The sequence below is a fragment of the Gossypium hirsutum genome, chromosome D06 (assembly GCF_007990345.1).
Source record: "Gossypium hirsutum isolate 1008001.06 chromosome D06, Gossypium_hirsutum_v2.1, whole genome shotgun sequence".
Taxonomy (NCBI): Eukaryota; Viridiplantae; Streptophyta; class Magnoliopsida; order Malvales; family Malvaceae; genus Gossypium; species Gossypium hirsutum.
Genome location: NC_053442.1, coordinates 45,443,254 through 45,471,130, shown reverse-complemented (window position 1 = coordinate 45,471,130; position 27,877 = coordinate 45,443,254). Strand labels below are relative to the sequence as shown.

Below are 27,877 nucleotides of genomic sequence, written 5' to 3'. Positions count from 1 at the left end.
CTCAGCCCTCCTCTTCTCCTGCCCTTGATGAAAGTCAGTTCTGTCGAGTGGTTCAATCATTTCCCAAACATGACACTATTAAACTTACCGACAAAACATTCGTTCAGTGGCAACACCAGCTAACGCTTATTATCGAAGCCTATGGGCTTACCGATTATATACACGAGACGATCTCTGCCCCATCTAAGTTTGTTCACGATGCTGAAGGGAAGTCGATTCCTAATTCTACTTTTCTTTTGTTTCAACAGCAAGAAAAATTGCTTACTTCTTGGCTCTTATCCACGATCAATGGAGAGTTTTTGTCCTCTTTTACAGGAACTGCTACAGCTCATAATGTCTGGAGTAAAGCATGCAGTCTTTTCGGTGCAACGTCCAGTGCCAAGATTTCTCAAACACGAGCTTCATTCGGTCAAGAAAGGTTATCAGTTTGTAAAAGAATACCTGGGTCAAATCAAGAAAATTTGTGACTTACTTGATGCGTCTAGTTATCCTGTCTCGGCTGAAGAACATACAAACATCGTTCTTATGGGTATTTCGCAGGATTTTGACTCCGTCGTCACTGTAGCATCTTTTTCACTGGAACCCCTGGCATTAGATCAGCTTATCGAAATTTTGCTCGAATGTGAAATGTGGCAACAATGATTTGTGACGGAGGTTCTTCCCCAAGCCAATCTGGTCCAGCAGTCTTCCTCATCTGGTTCTGCGTTAAGGGTTTCTGTTAGTACACCGTCTAGCTCAAGTGTCATCAATTCATTTGCTCTTAGAAATCATGGGTCGTTTCGTGGTCGTGGCCGACCTTAATTTCAGATTTACGGATGGATCAGGCATCTGGCTCAGCGATGCTACTATCACTTTGATCGATCTGTTGGTGGTCCCCCTGTCTCTACATTCGGTACTTCATCGTTGGGTTTTGGCTCTCCTTCGACATTTTCCCTTACATCATCGGTATTTTCTTCTCAGCCTCGGTATTTGGGGAGAGGATCGGTGGTTGTCCCTAATTTTTTCTCCCCATCAAAATATCCATCTAATTTTGGGTCCTTTTTCACTGACCCGAATGTTCCTCCTAGGTCATCAAGTGGGCCGTGTATTTGTGGGCTGTCAACTCCTGGTCATACTACTCATAGGCCTGTCAGTATAGGCTCAAGTGTTCCTGCCGCTCACCTGCGTCTTGGTCCTCCAAAGCTTCATTAGTTAGGCCTGCTGCTGGATTAGAAGACCAAGGTGCATCTGGTTCAGACATATAGCCCAGAAACTATGATGAGCCTTATATTCCTGTCCCGGTCAATTCCGTTGCACCCACCATGTGGTATCCTGATTTGGGCACCACTAACCACTTCTGTTAAGAGACGGCCTCGTTATATAATTCCACCAGTCATTCAAGTAGTATTTCTCTCCGTATGGGTGATGGTACAAGTGCTAAAATTGAAAGTTTGGGTCATTGTTAAATTGCCACTACTCTAAAAATTCTCCATTTAAATAATTTTTTACATGTGCCTAAAATTCAGAAAAACTTGTTATTTGTCTCGCAATTTGCACAAAAAAATAATGTTTATTTCAAATTTCATTCGCTTCACTGTCTTGTTAAGGATTAAAGACTCAGGAAATATTATTGCGGGGGCACACACATGAAGGGCTATATCGATTCTCTCCGGGTCAAAATCAGTCTGTTCTGAATGTGAAGTCAATTGTTCTCACTACTGAACTATGGCATAGAAGACTTGGCCATCCTTCATCCACGGTTGTTAACTCTGTTTTGAAAGCTTCTAATATTTCTGTTCCAAGTAATAAAATTTCCCGCATATGTACAGCTTGTCAGCAAGGAAAATCTCACAAATTTCCTTTTTCACCTTCTAGTAATGCTTATACTTGTCCATTTGAACTTGTTGTTTTGGACTTATGGGGTTCAGCTGCTATCAATTGTGGAAATGATTGGTACTACGTTACTTTTATTGATGTTTTTAGTCGGTTCACTTGGATATTTCTTATTCAACGTAAATCACAAGCTCTTGATTGTTTCATTCAGTTTTGGATGATGGTTAAGACACAGCTTGGCCGAGAGATCAAACAGTTTCAAAGTGATTGAGGAGGGAAGTTCCGTTTATTCACGTCCTTCTTATCTCAACATGGCCTCATACACTGTGTCACTTGTCCTTATACATCCGAACATAATGGAATTGTCGAAAGGAAACATCGCCACATTATTAGTTGGCCTCATGTTGCTTGCACAAGCGCATCTACCACTGAAATATTGGGGTTTTGCTTTTACGTGTGCAGTTCATTTAATCAATAGATTACCCACTCCTGTTTTGCACCATCAGTCCCCGTACTCAATTCTGTATGGCACCTTCCCGACATACAACCATCTTCAGGTATTTAGATGCAGTTGCTACCCATATCTCCGGCCATACAATCATCACAAACTTGAATTTCATTCTGAACCTTGTACGTTCTTAGGCTACAGTTCACAGCACAAAGGCTACCAGTGCCTTGCCTCTAATGGCCGAATATTTGTGTCCCGACATCTGGTGTTTGATGAGAGTAGGTTTCTTTTTCCTGAGAAGAACCTGCCCATTTCTCCAACAACAAGTCATATCACTACTTATTTTCCTCTTGTTCAACCAAGGTGCTCCAAGTCCTCAAATGTTGCTCCTTCCCACAGTCCACGACCCTCATCTCCTTCTCTGTCGGCCCGTACTCTTGAATCTCCCCTTATAACTCATGACAATGACCACCAGAGTTTAGATGATGTCACCTCCTCTCCCACACTAGTATTCTCTGCTACGCTGGTTGATCATTCGCCTCTAGTGGAAAATACACAACCTATGGTTACTAGATCGAAGGCTGGTATTTTTAAACCAAAAGTACTCGTAGCTGAGTTGTGTGAACAAGAATCTCGTACTATAGATGATGCTTTTGCTTCTACAGAATAGAAAAAGGTCGCTCAAGATGAGTATGATGCTCTCATTCAGAATCACACTTGGAGCTTGGTTCCCCTACCACCAAGTAGAAAGCGATTGGTTGCAAATGGTTATTTCGAATCAAACAGCATCCCGATGGTACTGTGGCTCGTTGAAAGGGTCGATTGGTTGTAAAAAGATGTTCTCAGATGCATGGGTGTAATTTTCATGAGACATTTAGTCCTGTTGTTAAACCTGCCACTATACGCACCATCCTCTCCATTACTATCACTAAAGGTTGGTCATTACGACAAGTCGATGTGAACAACGCTTTTTCTAAATGGGGATCTCACTAAGGAGGTCTATATGCAGTAGCCTCTCGGGTATGTTCAAACTAATTCCAGTGGTCAAACCCTTGTCTGTCGCTTACACAAAGCTTTATATGGTATTCGACAAGCCCCACGAGCGTAGTTTGATAAGTTAAAAGGATTTCTTATTTCTAGTGGTTTTGTTCTCTCGAAATCTGATGCTTCATTATTCATTCAAATTACTGACGCTTTTCGCATGTATGTTCTGGTATATGTTGATGATATAATTACTATAGGAGATTCTTTTTTAGAGATTGACACAATTGTTCATCGTCTTCACTCTGAATTTTCTCTCAAAGATTTAGGGCCACTTCATTATTTTTTAGGTGTTGAAGTGCATCGGTCTTCGGCTGGGGAGCTCCACTTGTGTCAAAAGAAATGCATTCTTGACCTTCTTGATCGGTGTCGTATGATTCAAGCCAAAGGTGTTCCAACACCCATAGTCAGTTCCTCTTTTCTGTCTAAGATTAAGGGCACTCTGCTTGATGATCCTCGAGAGTATCGTAGTCTTGTAGGCGCATTACAGTATGCTATTCTAACTCGTCCTGACATAGCTTATGTCGTTAACTGCATATGTCAGTTTATGCATGCTCCAACCGATGTCCACTTGGTTGCTCTAAACTGCATCTTGCGTTATCTCCGTGCCATTGTTGACTATGGCTGACATTTACGATCGTCTGCTAGGTTGTCTCTGGTAGGCTATGTAGATGTGAATTGGGGGCTCGATTTTGATGATCGTCGTTCCACTACCGGGTACTATATGTATTTTGGCGGCAATCCTGTCTCTTGATGTTCTAAGAAGCAGCAAGTCGTGTCTCAATCCACGGCTAAAGCTGAATATCGTGGGTTAGCTGCTGCAGCTGATGATGTTACATGGTTAGAATCTTTGTTGAAAGAACTTTGGTGTGAGTCTGTTGATACACCGACCATTTGGTGTGATAACTCTAGTGCAGTTGCAGTTGTGGCAAATCCTGTTCTACATTCAAAATTCAAACATGTTGAGCTTGACCTGTTCTTTGTTCGAGAGAAGGTCGCAAATGGTTCCCTTGTAGTTGGCGAGGTTCCTACCTGCGATCAAGTCGCCGATGTTCTTACTAAGCCATTGTTTGCCTCTAAATTTTTCACCTTCGACACCTTCTTCGAGTTTCAGAATTTGGGTAGTTAGGTGAATATTAGATGTTGTAAAGCTGTTAGTTTGTTACAACTATTTCTGTTAAACAGATTGCATATCTAGCTGATCTATTTGTGTATAAATATATCACCTTGGTGTTCATTCAGGTCAAGCAATAATAAAAAATTCAAAAAATAAAAATATTTTAAATTATTTAAAAATTGTAATTCTAGAATGAAGTTGGACAAATAGTTGTCTAAGATCATTTGAACCTGGACAATCATTTGTCTAGGTTAATTTTGAATGTAATTTTTTAAATTTTAAAATATTAAAAATTTGTAAAATATTATAAAAATATTAAATAAAATTTAAAAAATCAAAAGAAATAAAAGTTATTTAAAAATTAAGTCTAGAATGAATCTAAACACATAATTGTCTAGATTTATTTAGATTTGGACAAACATATGTTCAAAATCAATCTGGTTAATTTTTTAAAATTATTAAAATTTTGATAATTTTTACAGTATTGATTGATGCAGGATATTTGATTATATATACATATATATATATTTGTTAAAGAATATAAAAAACTAAACGAATACTTGTTAAAGAAAAACTAGAATATATATTTACATATATAATTTAACTGAATTAACTCGGTTGAGTCGGTTTAATTTGACTTGTGGTCACTTTTAGTTTTACGAAAATGTCAAGTTCTTTGTTTAGCATTATAAAAGAAAAAGAAGAATTATTAAAACAAAATAAGAAATATTATTTTTTTAATAAGTTTTGCAAATATAATTGTTTTATATTCTTTAACTAAATTAAATAATTTAAAAACTATTAAATTTTTATTAATTTAAAAAATTATCCAGAATAAATCTCAACATATTGTTGTTATGTTCAAATTCATCCAAATTTATTTAATATTTTATAACTTTTAGTAATAATACTTTACAAATTTCTATTTTTTTCAAAAAAATAAATTTTTATAACTTAAAAATTACATCAAGTATGCCTTAAAATTTTTAAATAATTTAAAATAAGTTTTTATTTTTAAAAATTAAAATTTTTTTTTTACTGATATGTACCGCCAACCATTACCTTAGCTTTTAAACGATTAAAGACGAAAATCGTTGGTTAAAAATTTTAATTAATTAATTTATAACATTTAAAAGATTAATTGAGTGTGTTTTTCTCAAATGAGCTTAATTAATTCTTTTGGTCAAATTTCAGGGTTATCAACCTTTAAGCCCTCGATAATTCATTTTACTAATTTATTATTAGGTAGTCAACTCAAATTGGAAAATACTAGTAAAAGTAATAATTTTATATTAATATGCATGAAAAGTAAATTGAAGAAAACGTTTTGGAGTATGGACTTCACTTCAACTTTCAACTAAATAATTTTAGTTTAGGGGTTTGGATGGGTAGTACAATGTGGTACCGTTATTTTTTTGTTATTGTCATCATTATTTTTATACTAACTACAACTAAATATGCTGTCTATCTAAACCCACCATATCGTCCATTCAAACCTGTAAATGCTTTGAGTTGTTATTAAACAAGATTGCTTATTCTTATTTTTGAGAAATTTTTGATCAGTGGCTTTCAAAATTCAATGCCCCTTTATCCACTCTATTCAATATACTAATGCTGGGAGAAGATGTTGAAATCTTTTTAAATATCCAATCATAAAAATCAAAATATTAGTTTGACTTCAATGAAATGAAAAGATTTAGGGATAATGTCATATTTGACACACCTACTTTTATATAATATTTAATGTGATAATTGAACTAGCAATTAATATATTATTATGGCATCTGGAATTAACATTGTCAGTGTATTTTAAATCAGTTAATAAATAATTGACATATGAAAATGCGCTCAAATCATCAAATACACATGAATAAAATTACATTATTTGAAAAACTAAATAAAACAAATACCTAAACCAAACTTATATAACCAAAAACGTCATATTCTCCATTAAAATAAATATTAAAACCATCTTCTCCAAAAATTTCCTATTTAAAATCAAATTCTCTCCACATAAAATTCTAATTGCAAAATTTTGATCTTGATTTTCTCTAAATTTTATTTCAAAAACTTCACCTTCTTTTTTGCTTAAGATGATGAACCCAAAATTTTTTTAGAAGCAAATTTTAAAAAATCGATAAAAAAAAATAAAGTCATTTAGTGACAGACTTACCTAAACAATTTTGTTACAATTGTATAGCATAAAATCAAGTTGTTGTTTATAGAAAATCAAGTTACACAAATTTGTGCAGCATAAAAGCAAGTTATTTAGGGGCTACACATCTAAAACTGTGTAGTTTGATATTCATCTTAAGCTAAGAAGAAGGTGAAAATTTTGGATAAAATCAACATCAAATTTCTACAATTAGAGTTACATGTAGAAGATATTGATTTCAAACGGGAAATTATTGAGAGACTATGATTTTTTGTTTATGTAAATTTAGTACTTACATTTCTTTTATTAACCATAAGTGATTTAGGTTTTGGTATTAGTTTTAATTTATTTTATTTTGTTTTTTTGTTTTTTACAAATGTTATATTAATCACGTAAACTTGGTAATTTAAAAAAAAATAATTATGTGTCAAATTTTCATGAATTAGTTTAGCATTCACTAACATGTTAACTCTAGGTATAATAATAATTATACACAGATTGATAATTCAAGTAAACATCTTCAAAATGCAAGTACCACGATAAATATTTTATAAAAATATAGATACCAAATATAATATTATCCTAATAAAAAAAATTACTTGATATCCACCATAGAATTCAAAATAGCATTAATTAAAGTAACCAAGCTAAATAATTTGTATTATTTTTTTCGCCGTTTAAGACATTTTCATGCAGAAATTAAAGGATTGCAGTTACAAATATATGTATTAGTTAATTTGGGTAGAGTTTGGAAAATACCTAATAATTGAATTTGGTAATTGCATTTAATTTATAGGGTGACATGTTTGTGGAACCATTATAATTAGTGGGTCTCACTAAATTGGGTATAATTGGAGCACCCCTTATTATACTTTTCAATTTTTAGGGGATGATGAGAATTTGGGTAATTACATGAGTAATTACACCCAAATCCAATTGCCATATGACTTTCCAAACAATCATACATTATTTAACTTTTAAATTTTTTTATACAAGTTTATGTTATAAAAAGTATCTTATAAGCATGAACATGTACGAGAATTTGATATGGTTACAACCAAAAATTTTGGTTTGACAATTTAACTAAGAAAATATTTTGACTTTTTTATGTGTTGTTATATTGAATATACTATGATCCATTTATGGAAATCAATCTTTGGCTTTTGAAGATTTAATTGGATTCAAGAGAATCATTTATGTCCTTGGAATGTGGAGATTTGATTGAGATAGTATTGTTGGTTTTGGAAAGCATATCTTCGATTGATTGTGCTTTGATTATTAATGATGTATGTGGTGTACAAAACAAGCCCGACGTCAGCACGAGGAGCGTCGGCTCGTCGGGATGACATGATGGACGACGTCATGACAAGGCGAATTGTAACACCCCAAACCCGGTCTAAACGTTATGACCGAATCTGGCAATGTCACATTGTAACATCCCTTACCCATATCCGACGCTAGAATAGGGTACGAGGCATTACTAGAAGACATACATTTGTATACGTGTTAAACCGAGTTACAAAATTTCATCCGAATTAAAACTTTTAAATTATTAAAGTTCAATTATAATTCTTTACAACATATCCTCGAAATATTATATTCATAACAAATAGGGCCTACGAGACCTGATATTTACACATGTAATTCAAAGCTTCATTTCCATTTCATTCAATTCACAATTAAAATCAATTTCTCAATCCAATATATATATTTCAATCATCTAAGAATATAATTCAAGTTACATGAACTTACCAGGCTAAATTGCAGAAATACCAAAATTCAGGGACATTTTGGTAATTTTCTATTTTCCTCGAATTTCCACTCAATCTTGATATAAATTAATATTTCATTCAATTTATTAATTTAAATAATAAAAAAATTTATTTCATGCAATTTGGTCACTTTTTGACATTTTTACAAATTTACCCTTAAAATATTACTTTTATTCAATTTAGTCCCTGAACCTAAAACATTCAAATTAGCCATTTTTAATGAAAACTCATACTAGCTGAATAATCATATATTTTCCTCCTCGTCCTCTCCATTCCACATCCTTAATGTATATAACATGCTTATATGTAACATTATCTATAATTTCACTATTTATTTATTTGTTCATTCAAAGCTGTCCACTTGAGTCATTGTCACAAAATTATTTATATATTGAGATAAAAAACTCCGAATTAAGATCCGAAAATTTTCTATGAAACTAGACTCACATATCTTCTTACCATAAAATTTTCAGAATTTTTGGTTTAGCCAATAAGTACAGTTTATTCTTTAAATTCATCCTTATTCTGCTGTTTGATAGTTTTGACCCTTCTTCACTAAAAATTAATTATCTCCTCGTACAAGATTAGGATAATGTTCCCATCTATTTATATTGAAAATAGACTCATTAAATATTTTAAAAATATAAATTTAAGCCCCTAATCATTTTTATCCAATTTTTTTATGATTTTTCAAAGTTAGAACAGGGGAACCCGAAATCATTCTGACATTATCTCACAAAATTTATTATAACTCATGATTTAAAATTCCATTGCTTACACCGTTTCTTCTATGAGAAACTAGACTCAATAAGATTTAATTCCATATTTTTTTTCATCCTCTAATTCAATTTTCACGATTTATGGTGATTTTTCAAAGTTAGACTACTGCTGCTGTCCAAAACTGTTTTAGTGCAAAATGTTGATTACTAGGTGTATAACTCCCTTATTCCCTTTCTCTATAATATTTCCATCACTTTCACTTATTTTTTTTCACTAATATATCAAGAACATAAGACCTTATATAAGAAAACTCTACTATAACATTATTTCCATACTTTTTCAATAATATCAAACTTAAAAATATATTGAAATCTTGATGTTCTTACCTTGTGCTATTGATTTCAATCTTTAACTTGATTTTCTCACTCCTCCAGCTTCTATTTCTTGAATCTAACTTGATATTCTAGCTCCCCATTGTCTTCTTGTTATTTTTCTCTCTTGGAAGTTATGGAAATTCTTTTGATTTCTAAGTGAAAATGGTAATTTTTTGTGGAAGGACCAAATTGTAAAGAAAGCAAAACTTTCTTTCTTTTCCTCTCTTCTCACGTTGGTTGCATGGAAGAAGATGAATTCATCTTCCCTTCCATATATTTACTAAATAGAATAATAATAAAATAATAAAATATCATTTAAAAATCAAATTAAAATATTAATAAACTAATATTTATTTATTTAATTAATCTAAAATATCACCAACATCATCATTGCCTTCTAGATTTCTCTCTCTTCTAATTGACCATTTTGCCCTTCATAATCTTTAAAAATTCCATCCTTGAGTCATCACTTAATTTGGTAAAATTGTGATTTAGTCCCTCAAAATTCTTCACCTTTTCAATTTGATCCTAATTCATCCATTTTCCTTAGTTTCTATATTATTCAACCCTTAAAATATTTACACTATTGGTCTTTCAAATTTTTTGTATTTACTCTTGGGCAACAAAACTTTTCTCACTTTTGCGATTTAATCCTTTCTTGAATTAATGTCATAATATAATTTCCAATGTTGCCATAACTCAAAATTTCCCTTTTTGTCACTTTATTTCCTTATTTTACTATCAATGATACCTACTTTCTTACTGTAGTAATTTTCGGGGTATTACAATAGTAATTTTTGGGATATTACACGAATGGAACGTTACGACGTCACGATGTGTTCTCCTATTTGGCAGCCACGTTTTAGACTTCAAGCAGAACTGTTTCTCCCAATTAGACTTTAATTATTCCGGGGATATTTTAGTATGATTGGAACTCTAATCTAAGTCTTTTTAAAGGGGTCATTGTATCCTTACTAGAGATGACAATTAGAAAAGGGCTTTTCTTTTACGGCAACAAGATATAGTCACATATGAGTTTTGGTGAGAGTTTCATGGTAATTATGGAGAGAATTTTATTCCCGAGTTAAGATTTTATTTTTAGGGTTTCGGGTAATGTACGTTTAGTACATTTAGATTTATTTTCTCCATATTGTACTCTTATTTGTTTACACATTTAGTGAAAAGTCGATACCTCCTCTACCTGTGGTTTTTCCCTCTTTCAGGATTTTCTACGTAAAATATTTGTGTTTGTTCTTCTCCACTTTTACTACTTCATTGCATATACAGGTCAATCCCCAAAAAATTGGTATCAAAGCTACAATTTAGGTTCCGCAGATCGACTTGTTCGATGACACAACAATGATTTTGTTTATGTTTAATACATTTAGGTTTATTTTCTCCATATTGTACTCTTATTTGTTTACTCATTTAGTGAGAAGTCGATTCCTCCTCTACCTGTGGTTTTTCCCTCTTTGAGGGTTTTCTAGGTAAAATATTTGTGTTCGTTCTTCTCCGCTTTTACTACTTTGTTGCATATGGGGGTCGATCCCCAAAAAATTGGTATCAAAGCTACTATTCAGCTTCCACAGATCAACTTGTTCGATGACACAACAATAATTTTGGATATCGAGAAGTTCGACGGATCACAAATTTCAATTTTTGGCAATTTCTGATGATTACCGAGGTAGCTGATGTGGCACAATGGTGATGATTCGTTGCTATCCACATAATCTGATTGAAGGTAGAGTCGTGTCAGATGTCAGGCATGTGCCTGATTTAGAGAAGAATCTATTCCCCTTTTGGTTTTAAGGACTCTAATGGTTCGTAGAGTGTTTGAGGTAAGGTTGGTCGCAAAAGGTTATAGTCAAGTGGAGAGAGTTTATGCTTTTTCTTCTGCTTGGGTATTATTAGCCCTTGTTGCATTATACAACTTTTATTTGAAGACTAGGAGTTTTTCAATTTCCAAGTTCAAGCACGGTTTAGACCCAATAAAGAGTTCCCCAGAACTCATCCATCTGATAACATTCCATATTGTGACCAAACCACTCAATATAGCAATCAAGTTGCACGGTGTGGTCAAACTACTCATTTACATTGTGTCCAAGCCACTCAATATTGTTGTGGTCAAGCCACTTGTTAGCATTATGAACAAGCCACTCATATCGTTGTGGACAAGCCACTTAATTTTGTAGTAAAACTGCGAAGTCTTCCTACTTTCATAATCATTCCAACCCTATGCATGTGATATGGCATATGAACAGTATTATCAGTAGGCACACCTAACATGCAAATCAAATATAAGATCAACATAGTCGGGCTGCTTAACATGCAAACTTAATATCAATTAATATAACAGTAGCTTGATTAAAAAATATAGATATCATGCATAATGCTATATGTGGAATTATGTAAAATATACATGTTGCTATGATTATGATATGTATGGCTAAATATGAGCCAATGTGGAGATTTGTGGGGTGTGTATCACATTTATTAGACACGTTGCAAGCACATTAGAAGAGAATAGAGGAGCAACCACAGTAGGGTTAAAATAGGCCCGACGTCGAGATAAGGAGTGTCGGCTAGTCGAGACTACGCGATGGATGACGTCGTGACGAAGCGAATGGGACTTGCGATGTCACGATGTGTTCTCCTATTTGGCAGCCGCGTTTTAGACTTCAAGCAAGACTGTTTCATCCAATTAGACTCTAATTATTCCAGAGATATTTTAATATGAGTAGAACTATAATCTAAGCCTATTTAAAGGGGCCATTGTATCCCTGTTAGAGATGCCAATCAAAAAAGGGCTTTTCTTTGAGGGGGACAAGATGTAATCGCGTATGAGTTTTGGTGAGAGTTTTGTGGTAATTATGGAGAGAATTTTGTTCCCAAGTTAGGACTTTATTTTCGGAATTTGGGTAATGCATGTTTAGTACATTTAGGTTTATTTTCTCCATATTGTACTATCGTTTGTTTACTTATTTAAGGTCCGTTTGATTACCAGTAAAATGATTTCTGAAAAATGTTTTACTTTTCTGTAAAATGATTTCTAGAAAATGTTTTACTTTTCTGTAAAATGATTTACTGGAAAATATTTTCTGGTGTTTGATTGAATCTGTGTAAAATATTTTCTGCTGTTTGGCAGATTTCCTGATAATATTTTCCGGAAAAGTTATTTTTACATATATTAATATATATTAATAAATTTTTATATTTTATTGCAATGAGTATAAACTATCAATATCTATACATCACATTACAAAGAGTCAAGAAATCATTCATTTTGTTTCCATTCATCAAATTTCTTTTATATACATTGGACTAATGAAAATTTGTCCTAGTCTTTTCAATTATGCTAGTTAGTATACCGAAAGATATATTCTTTTCAGATTTTAATGTTTCTCAAAAAAATAAATCAATGGTTGTACATCTTAATTAATTATAGAAAAATATTTAAAACATAATGACTTAAAAACTCTAGTTAGAACAAATAAATAAACTCTCCACCTACATAAAATGTACCCAACAAATAAATATAATATAATGTACAAATAGCTCTATTTTAGCAAATCTTACAGCATCAATATAATGCATATAGTTTTTGATTGGATATATTTAAGTATGGTATATACGATTGAAGTTATTTTTCTTTTCCATATAGTAGATAATATTAATTTACTTCAAATTTTACACGATTATCTATATTAATGTACCATAAAACAGGATGCTAAAATATTAATAGTATAAATTGTAAAGTGTATAAAATTATTTTAATTTTACATCAATATAGTAGATATTTACAATAATCTCAAAACCCGACACTACCCAAAGCATATTAAGGGTTCACGGACTACTCTACACCAAAATTTTCTCCATTCATTCCTCTATAAATACAATCTTTGGGTAGCTTAGCTCCGCCACACCGCAGATCCCCCTAGGCGTAGCTCTCGATCCACATCATAAAAAAAGTAATGGAGAAAATGAAGGGTGGGTCTGCATGCACTTATATTGGTATAGGGATCCCAATCTAACATATAACTATATATAGATCAAAAAATAAAGATTTATTTTATTTTGAAATCAGAAAGTTGAAGTTCCTTGAGGCATTGGACAAGTAAGCTATTCTAAATAAACTTCATAAATAGAGAAAGAATCAAGACACCTTCAGACGAATAACAAGTACACAATTTAACACCGAAATAAATTGAAGCAAATTAGTAATTTACAGAAACAAATACCATTATGCACCATTATATCTGCAATAGTTAATCAATATTCATGAATATCCAATATGCATTAATATTTCATCAGTTTTTTCTTTCTTTCTAAAAGGGTGGCTATTCCAGTTGGCAAGAAATAGAGCAGTAACCATGTCAATGGAATTGATATTTCTCTCTTGCTTTCAGACTAACTGTAATGAGCAACCAATAAGAAATCCCTACAGACATGATTCCTCACCTAGGCTTCATATTTGCCACTTTAAATGTTTGTTTGGGCAGTTTTCAAGCAGTATTTCCCATACCAATTTGAGGCTATATCGAAAAATACTCCCAAGGATTGCTTAGTTTTGTCTATCCTTACATTCAGATTACTTTCAATGAGTTCACAGGTGAACGTTTGAATCACCCATCTCATGTCTTCAAGTTCTCTTTTAGAAACAGATGAACTGAACTAAGAACGTGAACAAAATTCTAAACTCTAAATTGAAAATGGTCAAGTGCTTAAACATTACAAAGATTTGCCGCCATTCTTAAGGAAATGTAAAACTTTAACATTGAGCCCAGATTTCCTAATTCGCCATTCTTATTACCCTAATATATCCCTTAAGGATTTCATCAATAGGCTTGATGTTATGCAACAATGCACAAGCTACCATCTAGCAAGAAAAAAGCAAGAACCAGACCCGATCCACCAATCAAATCAGTGAAAATTAACAGAAAAAATACCTGTTGATGACAGAGAGAGAACCACTGCTTCTGGGTTTTCTTTTTTTGACTGTGCCTGCCAATTTTTTAGGGTTTCTTCAAATTTGAAGTAAGGTCGACGGTCGACGGAGATGGCGGACGGAGATGGTGAGGGGAGGTGATGAACGGAGATGAGGATGTGGAAGAAAATTTGCTTAGAAGAGAAATGAGAAAGGGAAAATGTCTTACGGTAGAGAAATGGGTAAGACAATTTCCAAAAAATAGCTTTGGATTTTACCGTGTTTGTAAAATGTTTTCCTATGGGAATTCATTTTCCATAAAACAAACAGCGGAAATTTCGGAAAATGTTTTCTGGAAAACATTTTACACCAATCAAACAGACCGTTAGTGAAAAGTTGATACTTCCTTTGCCCATGGTTTTTCCCTCTTTGAGGGTTTTCTACTTAAAATATTTGTGTTCATTCTTCTTCACTTTTACTACTTTGTTACATATACGGGTCAATCCCCAACATGATACAAATTCAAGTTGAGATGATGAAGAACTCAGTCAAGGACTAACAAATGATAAACGAGTATATGTTAAATGTTAAAGAGGGAATAACCCAATAAGTATAGAACACTAGAGCAATCAGATAAAAAATACACATGATGTTTATTTTTCTTTTATTTTTATTAGTAATCGTATTATCGACTACTTTCTTGGACTAACATATTACATATGATTTTATTTTAATTTTTTTTACTCATTTAGAAAAATTTAATTGTACTAATAATTTTTTATAATAATTAATATTTTTAAAAATATAAATTATGTAATTGTAACTTGTAATTGTAACTTGTAATTACAATTTGTACTATTAAAATGATGACATAGAAAGTTTCGATGTAATTATATTTTATCGACCAAATACGTTTAAAGAAATACAATTTTTATAGTTAAAAGATAGTATAATTATTAGGTATCCAAATAAATTTATATAGTATGGTAATGTAGTACAAGAGTATTTTACTAAAAAAGGCCCATTTTCAATATTATTTACGAAAATGGGCCACTTAAAATATTATTTACCGGAATGGGTCAAAAACACAAAACATTTCCAAGTAGGCGCGTTTTAAGGGAAAATTGCAGAAAAAAGCTCCCTTGAGGAAGCGCTTTTGCTGACATGGGCAAAAGCGCTTCCTCGAGGGAGCTTTTTTGCCTGTGTTTTTTCTAGGGTTTGTTGGGATATTTGTATGTTAGGGTTTAAGGTCTTTGGAAAATAAATTAGGGTTTAAGGTTTTTAAAAAATAAATTAGGGTTTATTGTTTATTTTTCCAAAAACCATAAACCTTAATTTTTTTCCTAAAACCTAAAACCCTAACATACAAATATCCCAAAAAAACCTAAAAAAAACACGCCTACGTGGAAGCATTTTATATTTTTTACCCATTCTGGTAAATAATGTTTTAAGTGGCCCACTTCTATAAATAATGTTAGAACTGGGCCTATCTTAATAAAATACTCGTAATACAATATATTTAGCGTTTTGGCACCTTAGAAAAGCATTCCAACATAGAGGTGATCATGGGTTGGACTACTTGGCTAGGCCTGACAGCCCGCCTGAAAAATGGGAGGGTTCGGGTAAAAATATAGGCCCGAAATATGGGTTTGGGCAAAACTTTTTTGGCTCGGACTCGGCCTGGCCCCGCCCGAATTATATATTAAATATATATTTTTTATTTTTAATCAAATATATATATTTTGTACATATTAAATATATATGGGCTGGGCCGAGCTCGGGCTTAGCAATTTTTTCTCGAGCCGGGTTTGAACATATTTTTAGGCCCATATTTTGGGCCTAGAAAACAGGCCTAAAATTTTGTCTGGGCCAGACTCGAACCCGACTAGGCTCGGCCATGATCACCTCTACTCCAACATCATCATAGTCTAATAAGCAAAAAAGGAATATACATATTTTAATCTTTATATTAAGATTTGGTATGTTATTAGTAAATGTAAAGAATTTGGGGTTGGTATTTAGACATATGGATTTTATTAGAATTAATATGAACATGATTAAAGAAATAGAAGAATGTAAATTCAGTGGTCTCACTTCCAATATGTGTAATAATAAATAAATAGGAGTGGACTCAAACTCCCCCATCCAAAGTCATTAATATTATTATTTCATTAAATAAGCATCAATTTTCACATGGGACGGTAGTTTGTATTAATGCCAATACATGAATTTAAATCTCAATTATTGCATTCTTTAAATAATAATTTAGCTATTTTTATAAATAAATAAAAAACCCCTAAGCATGGCTGAAGCATATTTGAATAATAATAATAATAATAATAATGTATATCAAAAGTATCCACATATGTAATAGTTGATTCATAAAATTCCAGTTAATAAAGAAAATTTTAGTTAACAAAGAGCTGTCTTTATGTTCTTAATCCAACCGGCAAACCAAATTATATAAACCAATTATTTAACATCTTTAAAATTCTTTTGACAAATGTCACTCTCAAGTTTTACGCTACATTAGGGTTTATTTTATTACAATTTTATAAACTCCATCTACCGTCCGATTAGGATTTACTCACATTCATGTCATAAAATGGGTCATCTATAATATTACTATGATATTTCCTCATTTCAGCTATATCAAAAAAAAGCCTGTAATAAGTAAGATATTATTATTAACTCGAAATTTGTGTTGTAAGATTTGATCCAAAAACCCACTTCCCTTGATTTCAGAAAACCTTTGGCAACCTATCAAAAACTGGAAATCCCAGATTTACTCTCCTTTTTGATCGTCCAACTGCATTTGACTTCAATTTGTGTGGCGCCGCCCCAAGAGTTGGCGGCTTCTTCTTCTTCTTCTTTTTTTGAGTTGTATAATTGTTTTCTAAGTAATGAAGGTATAGCTTTTTTTGTTTGTTTATTTTGGCTTGATTTATGTAAAGATTGATGAGAGAAGTGAATTGGGGTTGTTGTTGATAAAGGAGACAATGACTGGAGGGTCATTGGGGATTCGTTCTGGGAGTTATGGTTCTTTGGATAAACAGCTTCAAAACACTGTTTTGTTGCCAATTCAAGTGCCTTTAGCAACAAGAAGTAAGCCTTCTAAAGTTTTCAAGGAAAAGGAGACATTGGTTCATTGGATCTGTAAGCTTGCTGGGCGTAAAAAGGTTGGAATGTTGCTCCTTTCTGTAATCTCTGCTGCTGTTTTTGTTTGGGTCGTGTATGTTGGCAAAGGTTGGTTCATTTCCCCCCCTTTATTTCTCTTCATTATTGGATTGTTGTTAGTGAATTTTAAAAATCAAGCTCTGATAGTTTGAATACATACTGTATTGACCTTGTGGTTGGACTTGGATTTTATTTGTCAAGTTTGGTTTAGCGTGTTTGAATTAAGAATTAGGCATCTAGATGTTTGCTCACTGAACTAAATTGAGCTGAGAATTTAGTGTCTGCCCACTTTTTGTTGAGGGATATGATGTTCAATTGAATGACTTTTTCTTTCTTTCCAAACTTGGATGAATGTTAGATCTTACTTAAGGGCTCTTTTGAGTTTTGGACTTGTAGCTGCTAATTCAAAGGGATTATGGGGGTGTTTACAGGTGAATACCAGGATAGTGACAATGTTCGTAAGGTGAATGGTAGCTTACCGATTAATAATTCCGGATTTCCCCTGATATATGAAGTGCAAAGTGTCAAAATAGACAATTGGACATCTTTAGTTGCCAGTGACAGTGTTGAAGGAACTGAAGTTAGAGTAATGCCTCCTCCTCCTCCTTCATATTTTCTCGGCTACACTCTTCCTCCGGGGCATCCATGCCACACTTTCAGTTTACCCCCTCCACCAGCAGACAAAAAAAGAACAGGACCACGTCGTAAGTTTTTGATTTAGTATTTTGACATTGCTAGTTTCATGCCCTCTTATTGAGATTAGTTTTTTTGAGTTTTCTCGCTTGTTTATGATGATTCAGCTTGTCCTGTATGTTACCTTCCTGTGGAAGAAGCTATTGCTTTGATGCCTAAAGTCCCATCATTTTCTCCGATTCTTAAGAATTTAACGTATATTTATGAGGAAAACTTAAATAAAGACAAGGAATTTGGAGGTTCAGACTTTGGTGGGTATCCTACTTTGAAGCAACGGGATGATTCATATGACATAAGAGAGTCAATGAATGTGCGTTGTGGGTATGGTTTACTCTTTTTTCTTTCTTTTTTTTTTAGGGTTTAAAAGTGAATATAGTTTGGTATTCTTTTATCTTTTGAATCATATTGCTAGTTTGCTGATTTAGTACTTTTGATCCATGTGTATTGTACATTTTCCAGATTTGTCAAAGGAAGCAAACCTGGCCATGGGACAGGATTCGACATCAATGATGATGATCTTCTCGAGATGGAGCAATGTCATGGAGTGGTTGTTGCATCAGCGATATTTGGTAACTGAAACTGTACTATATGTTATCTTATTGTTCAGTTTCTATGTCAGGGTCAAATGGATTTTTATTGAATAACCTGATTCGTTTTCAGGAGCTTTCGATATAATACAACAGCCAAAGAATATTAGTGAATATTCCAAGCAAACTATCTGCTTCTACATGTTTGTCGATGAAGAAACAGAGGCTGATTTGAAACTGAATGGTGGCTTGGATGCGAGCAAGAAGATCGGAGTATGGAGAATTGTTGTTGCCCATAATCTTCCTTACACTGATGGAAGGCGCAACGGAAAGGTAAATGTTCAAAATACACACAATGTCATTCGAGTTTAGATTAGAATTAGAGAAACCAAGATTTTAGTAGATTACAATGAATATTATCCTCATTACTTGATTCCTTCCATGAGTAACAGACAAAGGAAATTGAGATATTGCATCAACTTGATACCTTTTGACTCGTGTTATGCTTGTAACAGATCCCAAAGCTTCTAACACACAGGCTATTTCCAAATGCTCGTTTTTCTTTATGGATTGATGGAAAACTCGAGCTCATTGTTGATCCTTTTCAAATTCTTGAGAGGTACTTCAGAATTCTATCCAGGTTCTGTTGGAGTTACATTTCGTGATTACTCTCACAAATGCTGCGATGATCGAAGTTTGGGCCTGATGTTTGTTAATACTAACTGTTTTAAGTGTTCCTTACAGGTTCTTGTGGAGAAAAAATGCTACATTGGCAATCTCTAGGCATTATAAACGCTTTGATGTTTTTGATGAAGCCGAGGCAAATAAGGCTGCAGGCAAATACGATAATGCCTCCATCGATTTTCAGGTCAATTTTTATAAAAAGGAGGGTTTGACACCATATTCTGAAGCTAAACTTCCTATAACAAGTGGTACGGTGTGAGATACTTGCTTGTATTTATCGTGTTTGATTGTGTTTCATTTAGCTTTAATGAATGTCTGCTTTAATGACTGGCTCTACAGATGTTCCTGAAGGATGTGTAATAATAAGGGAACATGTTCCTATTAGCAACCTCTTTACTTGTCTTTGGTTCAATGAAGTCGACCTTTTTACTTCAAGAGACCAAATTAGTTTTTCGACAGCGAGGGATAAGATTGCGGCGAAGACAAATTGGACTTTGAATATGTTCTTGGACTGTGAAAGGCGTAACTTTGTCGTTCAGGTATTCATCTTTTCAGTAATATGGTTAAGTGATTTAATGCTGGAAATTTAACAAATGAATTCATTTTTGTTTTCTGAACTTCCAATAATAACCAAGGATAAGTGTCTATTGAACCAAAATTTATTTGTTTGTTGTTATCTTCTTGATGCATAATTACTGCCATAAATTGAATCCTTATTAAATATCCGAAATTTCGGGTGCTTGTTGACTCTCCAAACCTTCTAGTTTTTCCTAGTCTTACCTCACTATTGATAAGACCATGTTTTGGACTTGTTTCTGTTCTTCTGCATACTGTGTTCAGATTTACTAGAACCCGGAATCTTTTCACCAAATTTCCAATTGAGCAAAATCTTCAAGCAAACCTACTTTTCTTATTGCATTATTTGTTACTTGCAGAAATACCATAAGGATGTTCTAGCGCATATGGCTCCACCGGCTGTTTACCCTCCACCTCAACCGCTACGTTCGGCCAACATACCACCTGGGAAATTCGCAGTTGAAACTTCAGGTGAAAATATTATTCTAAAAGCTCCATTCCGGGACGTCTTACCAAGACGTGGAAGAGATAGGAGGTCCGGTTCTAGGCGTCAACGCAAAGTCAGCAAGGAAATTATTTCGAGTTAAAGTGTTGTTGAGTCCAATTGCCCTACTTTTCGCCTCTTCGACTTTCAGAAATGTTCATCTCAGATCTTCCAAGACGATGCAAACAGTGTTGTAAGTTTTGTTCCATAAAAACTACAGTCAGTCCAATTTCTTTCACCTTTTTGGCTGCTATCTAACTTTTGGCAATTGTCTATTTTGATCCATTTTTTGTTGTATATATACATATTAAACATAGTTTTATATATTATATAAAAATGGTCAGCCATTTTGCCGTTTCATTGTATTGGGACTAAAATTTTAGCAAAAATCAATGAGAATTCACATAGGTATTCATCTCCCCCTTGTTCTAGTTTTCACTTTCTTTACCATTTTTGTATTTGGATTCTCTTTTGTATTTGTGTTGCATTCGTATTATATATTTATGCCCTCTTCAGCTAGATTTTTTTATCCTGCCAAAATCTTTCGTGTACATGGATTGAGTCCGATATAACTTGGATTTAATGCGAATCAGATTAAGTTTAATGACTCATTTACTTTCCAAAAATAATATTTCATTTAAAAAAAAAACTTAAAATGCTAAATAAGTTTTTCATTGAAGACGGCATCTAATTGAGTCAATTTAATCATGAATTGTACCCAAATGAACTCATTGAATTCATTTTTTCTTTTATGTTTTTACCGAAATCTTTCATTTAGATGTGTCTATGGATTGCGTCGGATTTCACTTAGATTCAATGTGAATCTATTTGAGTTTACTGACTCATTCACTGTTCAAAAATAATATTTCATTTTAAAAGTTGTTATTATTTTGATCTGATAAAAAATATCTTATTCAAGATTCATATAAATAGATTTAGTGAGTACCGAACCAACAAAAATAAAATTTATACATAGAACAAGTAATTAAAAATAAAATGTTTTTTGAAATTAACGATTAAAACTATCAAAAGAAAATTTTATAAGGTAACGTTTGAGAACTAGTGTTTCAAAATTTGGATTTGGATTTCAAAAATGGTGTAAATTGAGTAGTAAACAGTTTAAAACTATAACATTCATTATCCTTTCTAAAATCCATGAATTTGTTAGAAGCTTGTTTAGTAATGAATTTAAAATCCTTAAAATGTCTTTGGATACAATAAATTCATATTTTTATACTTTTCTAATATCTATTAGATTGAATCTCAACTAATTTGTCTACTTCATTCTTGCCATAATAATTGAAACTCAAATTCAAATTTTCAATCGAAACAAAATAGAATTTAAGAAAAAAAACTAATATGATAAGAATCTAACGAAAGACGAAATATAATTTAATTCAAATGCAATAGAAAAGGAAAAAAATTTCAAGGTATCATAGTCAAGAAATAATAGCTTCAATAATTTGATTACTCATAGCATAAAGGAATGAAAGAGAAACCCTAATTAAATTTTTTTTTTAATTGTAAACTTGTGATAATGCTTAAAAAATGTATTTGAAAAGAGTAGAGCTGTGTTTTACGAACAATGTTTAGGAGAATTAAATTTCCACAAAAGTTGTTATTTGATTAAAGACTAGATGGAAAAAGTAAATGAACTTTCCTTATTGGTCATAAAAATGGATGATACTTAGTTTGTGCTTATAAGAGTTGTTGACACCATTTTTTTGATGGAAAATGGTGTCAACAGCTTGGCGACTCCACTGGGAACATAAAATAAGAGAGTCAAGCCACGAGTTGATTATTTCTTGTCTTTTTGTCGAAAGTTGAAAATGTGATTTGAATATACGATCCTCTCATTGCATTTCATTTATTTTGAGTTATAGTTTTCATCATGTTTTGTATTTTAAATTTTTATATCTTTATGCACATTGCATTGCATGACCGTTGGTCACACCTTTTAAGTGGGAGTGAGAAGCTATTTCCTTCGTGAGGTTTTCACCTCCGTGCAGGATAGTGGATCGCTTTCGGGATACATCCGTACCTATGTCTTCGTGAGATTTTCATCTCCGTGCAGCCATAGGGAAATGTATTCCCCTGAACCGAACTCAGTCTGTATAAGCCTATAATGGGTGAAGATCGAGGAATCTACTGGTTCGGGTACCTTATCTTTAGAGCCAAACCTCATGTAGTGAACCTTAGGAGCCCACTCTAGGTAGAGCCACCTCAAATCCCTAGTATTTACCTGATTAGGTACTTTTTGTTTTCCGTGCTTGCTTATGTTTTGTTCTAACCCCTCTTGTTGTGTTTCGATTATGATTGCATTACATTGCATTTGGAATCTTAGGAAAGAGATATTGATTCAAGTCCGATTACTAAATTAGAAAGCTTGTCATGGAATACGAATTCCTTGATAAAGTAGAAAACAATACGACTTCCCGAATATATTCTGAAAAACACAAGAAGGGCGATGAAAGAGTTCGTGATCTTTACTTCGTGGCCTAAGGGTTCGAGACGATTGTCCAAAAGCCTTCGACAAGCTGACGAGCCTTATGAAGATGGGCAGATGATGGATCGCGACCAAGATCAAGAAAATGAGCTAGCAATGGCATCTATTGGCAAGATTACTTCAAACATGCAGATGAAGAAAAAGACCGATGTTGTTTCTTAGAATATGAGGGTGAGGTCGTACATGTATCCGTTTTATGTAAGGGAATTTGCTTTCTAGAAAAGTTTCCTAAATGTAATTGAATCAGAATCAACGTCCCTTTAGGCATTCATTTCATGCATTTGCATTACATTGTATTGCATGCATTAAAATCCATTGAAAGAGTCTAAACGAGTAAATTTATTTCAGCTAACCTGGAAACCAACCTACCAAACCAACACCCTTGCACTACCGGAATAGGAACTAAAGAAATGGATCAAAGATTAGAGAAACTGGAGCAAATGCAGAAAGAAATGCAAGAACAGCTACAGGTGCAAATGAAAGAACATATGGAAAAGATCCAGAAAGACATGGTACAAAAGATGAAGGAGTCTCAAGATGACTTAATGACTAAATTGATGCAATTAATAACCAAGGGAGTGGATAAAGGGAAAGGTCTTGTGATTTGCGATGAAGAAGAAAACAATGATGAACTACTTTTTCCTCCAGGTTTCACGCCTCTGCATGCGCAAGTTCAGACTGAACCACATCCACGAAGACCTTCTGTTTCGATTAGGCCTCAGCATTTTCAAGGTGATGCTTCAATTCCGAAGAACCTTCAGGTCGGATCTGGTTCTAGTCCTAGCGATAATCTGGTTAATTTTGTTGTCCCGGATTTCGATGAAGTAGCTGAGAAAGGCAAGGTGAAGGAAGAATTACCAAAGCAGTTCGAGGAAAAATGGAAATGGATTGAAGAGAAGTTTAGGGTGATAGAAAGTATCGACAGCTATCATGGAATAGATGCGAAAGATATGAGCTTAGTTCCGGATTTGGTGCTTCCTTACAAATTTAAGATGCCAGAATTCGAGAAATATAATGGGACCAGTTGCCCAAAATCCCATATCACTATGTTCTGCAGGAGAATGACGGGGTATATTAATAATGATCAATTATTAATACACTGCTTTCAAGATAGCCTCACAGGGGCAGCGTCTAAGTGGTACAATCAATTGACGCGTACCCAGATTAGTTCTTGGAGGGATTTAGCACAAGCCTTTATGAAACAATACAGTCATGTAGCTGATATGGTCCCTGACAAAATTACCCTGCAAAATATGGAGAAAAAGGCTAATGAAAGTTTTAGGCAATACGCACAAAGGTGGAGGGAGATTGCCATACAAGTTCAGCCACTATTCCTGGAAAAAGAGACAACAATGCTTTTCATCAATACGCTGAAGGCCCCGTTCATTACGCATATGTTAGGGAGCGCAACAAAAAGCTTTTCTAACATAGTTATGAATGGTGAAATGATTGAAAATGCTATAAGAGCCGGAAAAATTGAAGCGGAAGAGAGTGATAAGAGGTCAACCCCAAGGAAAAGAGAAAATGAGGTGAACAACACAGGTTACTCAAGGTCAGTAAGTCATCTAGGTAAAGGGGTCGCTAGTCAACAAGGTTCATCAAGACAAGAATCGTATGTGAAGCAAGGCACTGAGAACCTCCAGTTCAAGCCAATTTCGATGTCGTATAAGGAGCTGTATCAAAGCTTATTCAACGCGCGTATTGTCGCCCCTTTCTACACGAAACCTCCACAGCCTCTGTACCCCAAATGGCACGATGCGAATGCACAATGCGAGTATCATGCAGGAAATACGGGGCATTCCATAGAAAACTGCATTGCCTTTAAAAAACTGATTGAAAGGCTTATCAGTATGGGCGGCGTTAAATTTGATGATTCCTCCACTGCGAAAAATCCATTACCCAATCATAATTGACGAGTGGAGTGAATGCAATGCACAAGCAACTGGAGAAGAGATCTTATTAGATGTTCGTCCTTATAAACTTGGGAGTGTTCTAAAGAAACCTCTGTAGTATTTAGAGCTTACTCAGAGTAATATTCAAAACACTTGTTGCTTTCAGCCTAGAGGCAACAAGAACTCTTTTGTGAAATAGGCTCATGTCTAAACGTCATTATTTTAATGGAATGCATCCTTGCGATCTTTTTGAACCAATATTCATTCATTTCTTGAATGATTATGTTTATTCTTTTATTCTTTCATCCAAATCATTCTTTCATTCATAATCATACTGTGCAGATAATTATTCTTAAATTCATACATTCTTGCACCTACAATAGGTCCCTAAATATCAACGACATGAATGACACTACTACAGACTTAGAATCTCCTTTTGAGCAAGACATGTGTTTAGAGGGATCTCACGACTTTGAAGATGACATAGATCATAGGTTATCTCCAAACTTGTTGAGGATGGTAGAACAAGAGGATAAACTGATCCTACCTCTTAAGGAATCATTAGAAATTGTGAGCTTGGTGAAGACTAGAATTGACCTGACCACGGAGACGAAGCAAAACCTTGTTGAGTTACCTCTAGAGTTCAAAGATGTCTTTGTATGATCATACCAGGGTATGCCTCGATTCTTATAATAAAACCTGCACAACAGCACGATATCAGAAATTTACAGTACGAACGATGCAATTCTTTGCCGGAGCAATGCCTCTCTCGTTGAGTCGGTATAGTTTTGCCCATTTGAAGTCGAGTTTCCATCCCTTCAAAATTTTGTTGGATTTTGTTCGGATTAAAGAGGAAGATCCAAAGTTTTCTGTCGTAGTTGCGTCCCAAAAGAGCTCTATGAAAGAAATCTGGTACCAAAGAAGGTTTTTCACATACAAGATGAAAGTGGAAGATCTTATAGAATAATATTGATTCTGGTCGAAAAACATGACCAGGACTTGCCTAATCTCATGAGTTCAGACTCAAAAAAAAATAAAAAAATCAAAGTCAAAAATAGGAGAAAAAGAAAGAAGAAAAAAGAAAAAAAAAGAAAAGGAAAAAGGAGAGGTCAAGGCGAAAACCCGCAAAGGGCGCTTTGACCAAAGGTGGATCTGAGTTGAAAACCCGAAAAAGGGTGACTCAAATTTTGAGTAAAATGGGGCATGGACATCACCATTATCGAAGACTTCTAATGGGCATTGCTTCATTTTTTTGAGAGGATACTTCATGAATCAAGGTCATCCTATACCGATACAGAATTTCAGAGAGGATGGTATTTGAAAATGCATTGAACTTAAATGATAGCACGATAACTGAGGTCTGAAATCAATTCAGAAGCAGACACCACATTTTGTCACCACATTCAGAAACAAGGACTAGCATGAGAAATTACCATATACCCTCATTGTTTGTCGAACATCTGTACTGGGGAAACACCTCTCTTTTTGGTTTACAGGATTGAGGTAGTTTTACCTATTAAAATCCCCTCATTGCTTGTTGGAGGGATCCTATCGCGATGTGATCAGTTGACCTTAGGAAAAGGGTTAGAAGCTATTCATCAGGGTCGGATGTATCATAAATAAATAATATAAGCCCATAATAAACAGGCTCGTCTCAGAGAATTCCACGAGAGGGCTGGATGTTGAAAAAGATTCTTCCTTAATGAAAGGATTCTAAAGGGAAATGAATGTCAAACCAGGAATGTCTCTATATTGTAAAGAAGACCATTTTCAGAGGAGCACTGATCCTGAGTGAGATTGCCAATCCTATAAACTCGGATCCAATTGAGAAATACTTCGTTTAAAGACGAAGGAAGGACCAAGGTGAGAACCTGCAAAGGGTACTTTGAGTCAAACAAAAAAAATGATGAAAAAAATAAAAAATGAAAAAAATGAAAAAGTAAAAATGGAGAGGCTAAGGGGAAAACCCGCAAAGGGCACATTAGGCCAAAGGGGATTTGAGTTGAAAACCCGAAGGGCGGCTCAAATATTGATCAGAATGGGGCATGAAGTGATCAGATCGGGGCATGTGGTGATCTTGCTATACCTGAAAGGGTAAGGCAACGTCTTGGGGCATCGACAGAGTCATGTAGATCTCCTAAACACATGTCAAACTCAGGAAAGTCTTCAGAAAGTTTGTATAGAGAAGTTCAAGCTGCGATATCTAGGGCACCTAACCTTCATACTATTTATATATTGAATTTGTTGTTGTTCTTGGAATACTTCATTCTTTTTCAAGATACGTGTTCCAATCAATTCCTCTTTTATTCTTGCTACCCTTGATAATTCATTCATTTCGAGCTATGCTCTCAAATCAATTCTATTTTATCTATCGTTATGTTCTCTTTGCAAGCATGTTGCATTAGAATAATGATTAATGGACTAATAACACTTTCACAATGGAAGTTTTGCATATTACTCTAGAAGTTTCTAAATAATATAGGAACCTGAAACAGGACTATTGTTTAGAAAACACCAAGTTTAAAGGGCGAAATATCTAAGAAGGAAGGGTCTAAGTTAAAGACTATCCTTTCAGATTTTGTTGTCCAAACATTGATTAAGCAAAATGACAAGATACCGTGTTGGTGACAAAGCTTCAATGAACAAACAAGTAATGATCACCGAGTGATAAGTAAAGGTTTTCTTGGAGAATAAAATTTTGCAATTGTGCATGAGCATTTGGTATGACACCTTGGGAATAGGGTAAAGGACCAAAGAGCTTCACATTTTGTATCATTGAATTACGATAGGAGAAGATTGAGAAAAGTCATATCTTTCTACCCTTGGGTTACAGCAGGAGAAAGATGGTTCAAATTTTGCATCCAGTGGATTGAACTTTGACGTTCACACTGGGGGCAATCAAATTAAGTGTTTCTTTGGATACGCCTGTCGAGCAAGAAGGCGTTGTAGCACGTCAGTGATAAAGCCTTAATATA

At 34.0% G+C, this 27,877-nt stretch overlaps 1 protein-coding gene and 1 long non-coding RNA gene across 2 annotated transcripts; one reads left to right on the top strand and one right to left on the bottom strand.

The window, feature by feature from the left end:
• Positions 1-13,164: 13,164 nt before the first annotated feature.
• Positions 13,165-14,681, bottom strand: LOC107901813 (uncharacterized). The gene is made up of 2 exons (XR_001685456.2): positions 14,386-14,681; positions 13,165-13,477 (listed from the first exon to the last, which is right to left on the bottom strand). It is a non-coding gene; the product is annotated as an uncharacterized lncRNA (long non-coding RNA).
• Positions 14,682-16,997: 2,316 nt separating this feature from the next.
• Positions 16,998-20,923, top strand: LOC107901814 (probable hexosyltransferase MUCI70). The gene is made up of 10 exons (XM_016827968.2): positions 16,998-17,272; positions 17,357-17,609; positions 17,972-18,244; positions 18,341-18,554; positions 18,693-18,802; positions 18,894-19,093; positions 19,276-19,379; positions 19,505-19,692; positions 19,784-19,983; positions 20,380-20,923. Exons 1-10 carry the CDS (start codon positions 17,267-17,269, stop codon positions 20,605-20,607), a joined length of 1,776 nt encoding a protein of 591 aa, XP_016683457.2. The 5' UTR covers positions 16,998-17,266; the 3' UTR covers positions 20,608-20,923.
• Positions 20,924-27,877: the final 6,954 nt, after the last annotated feature.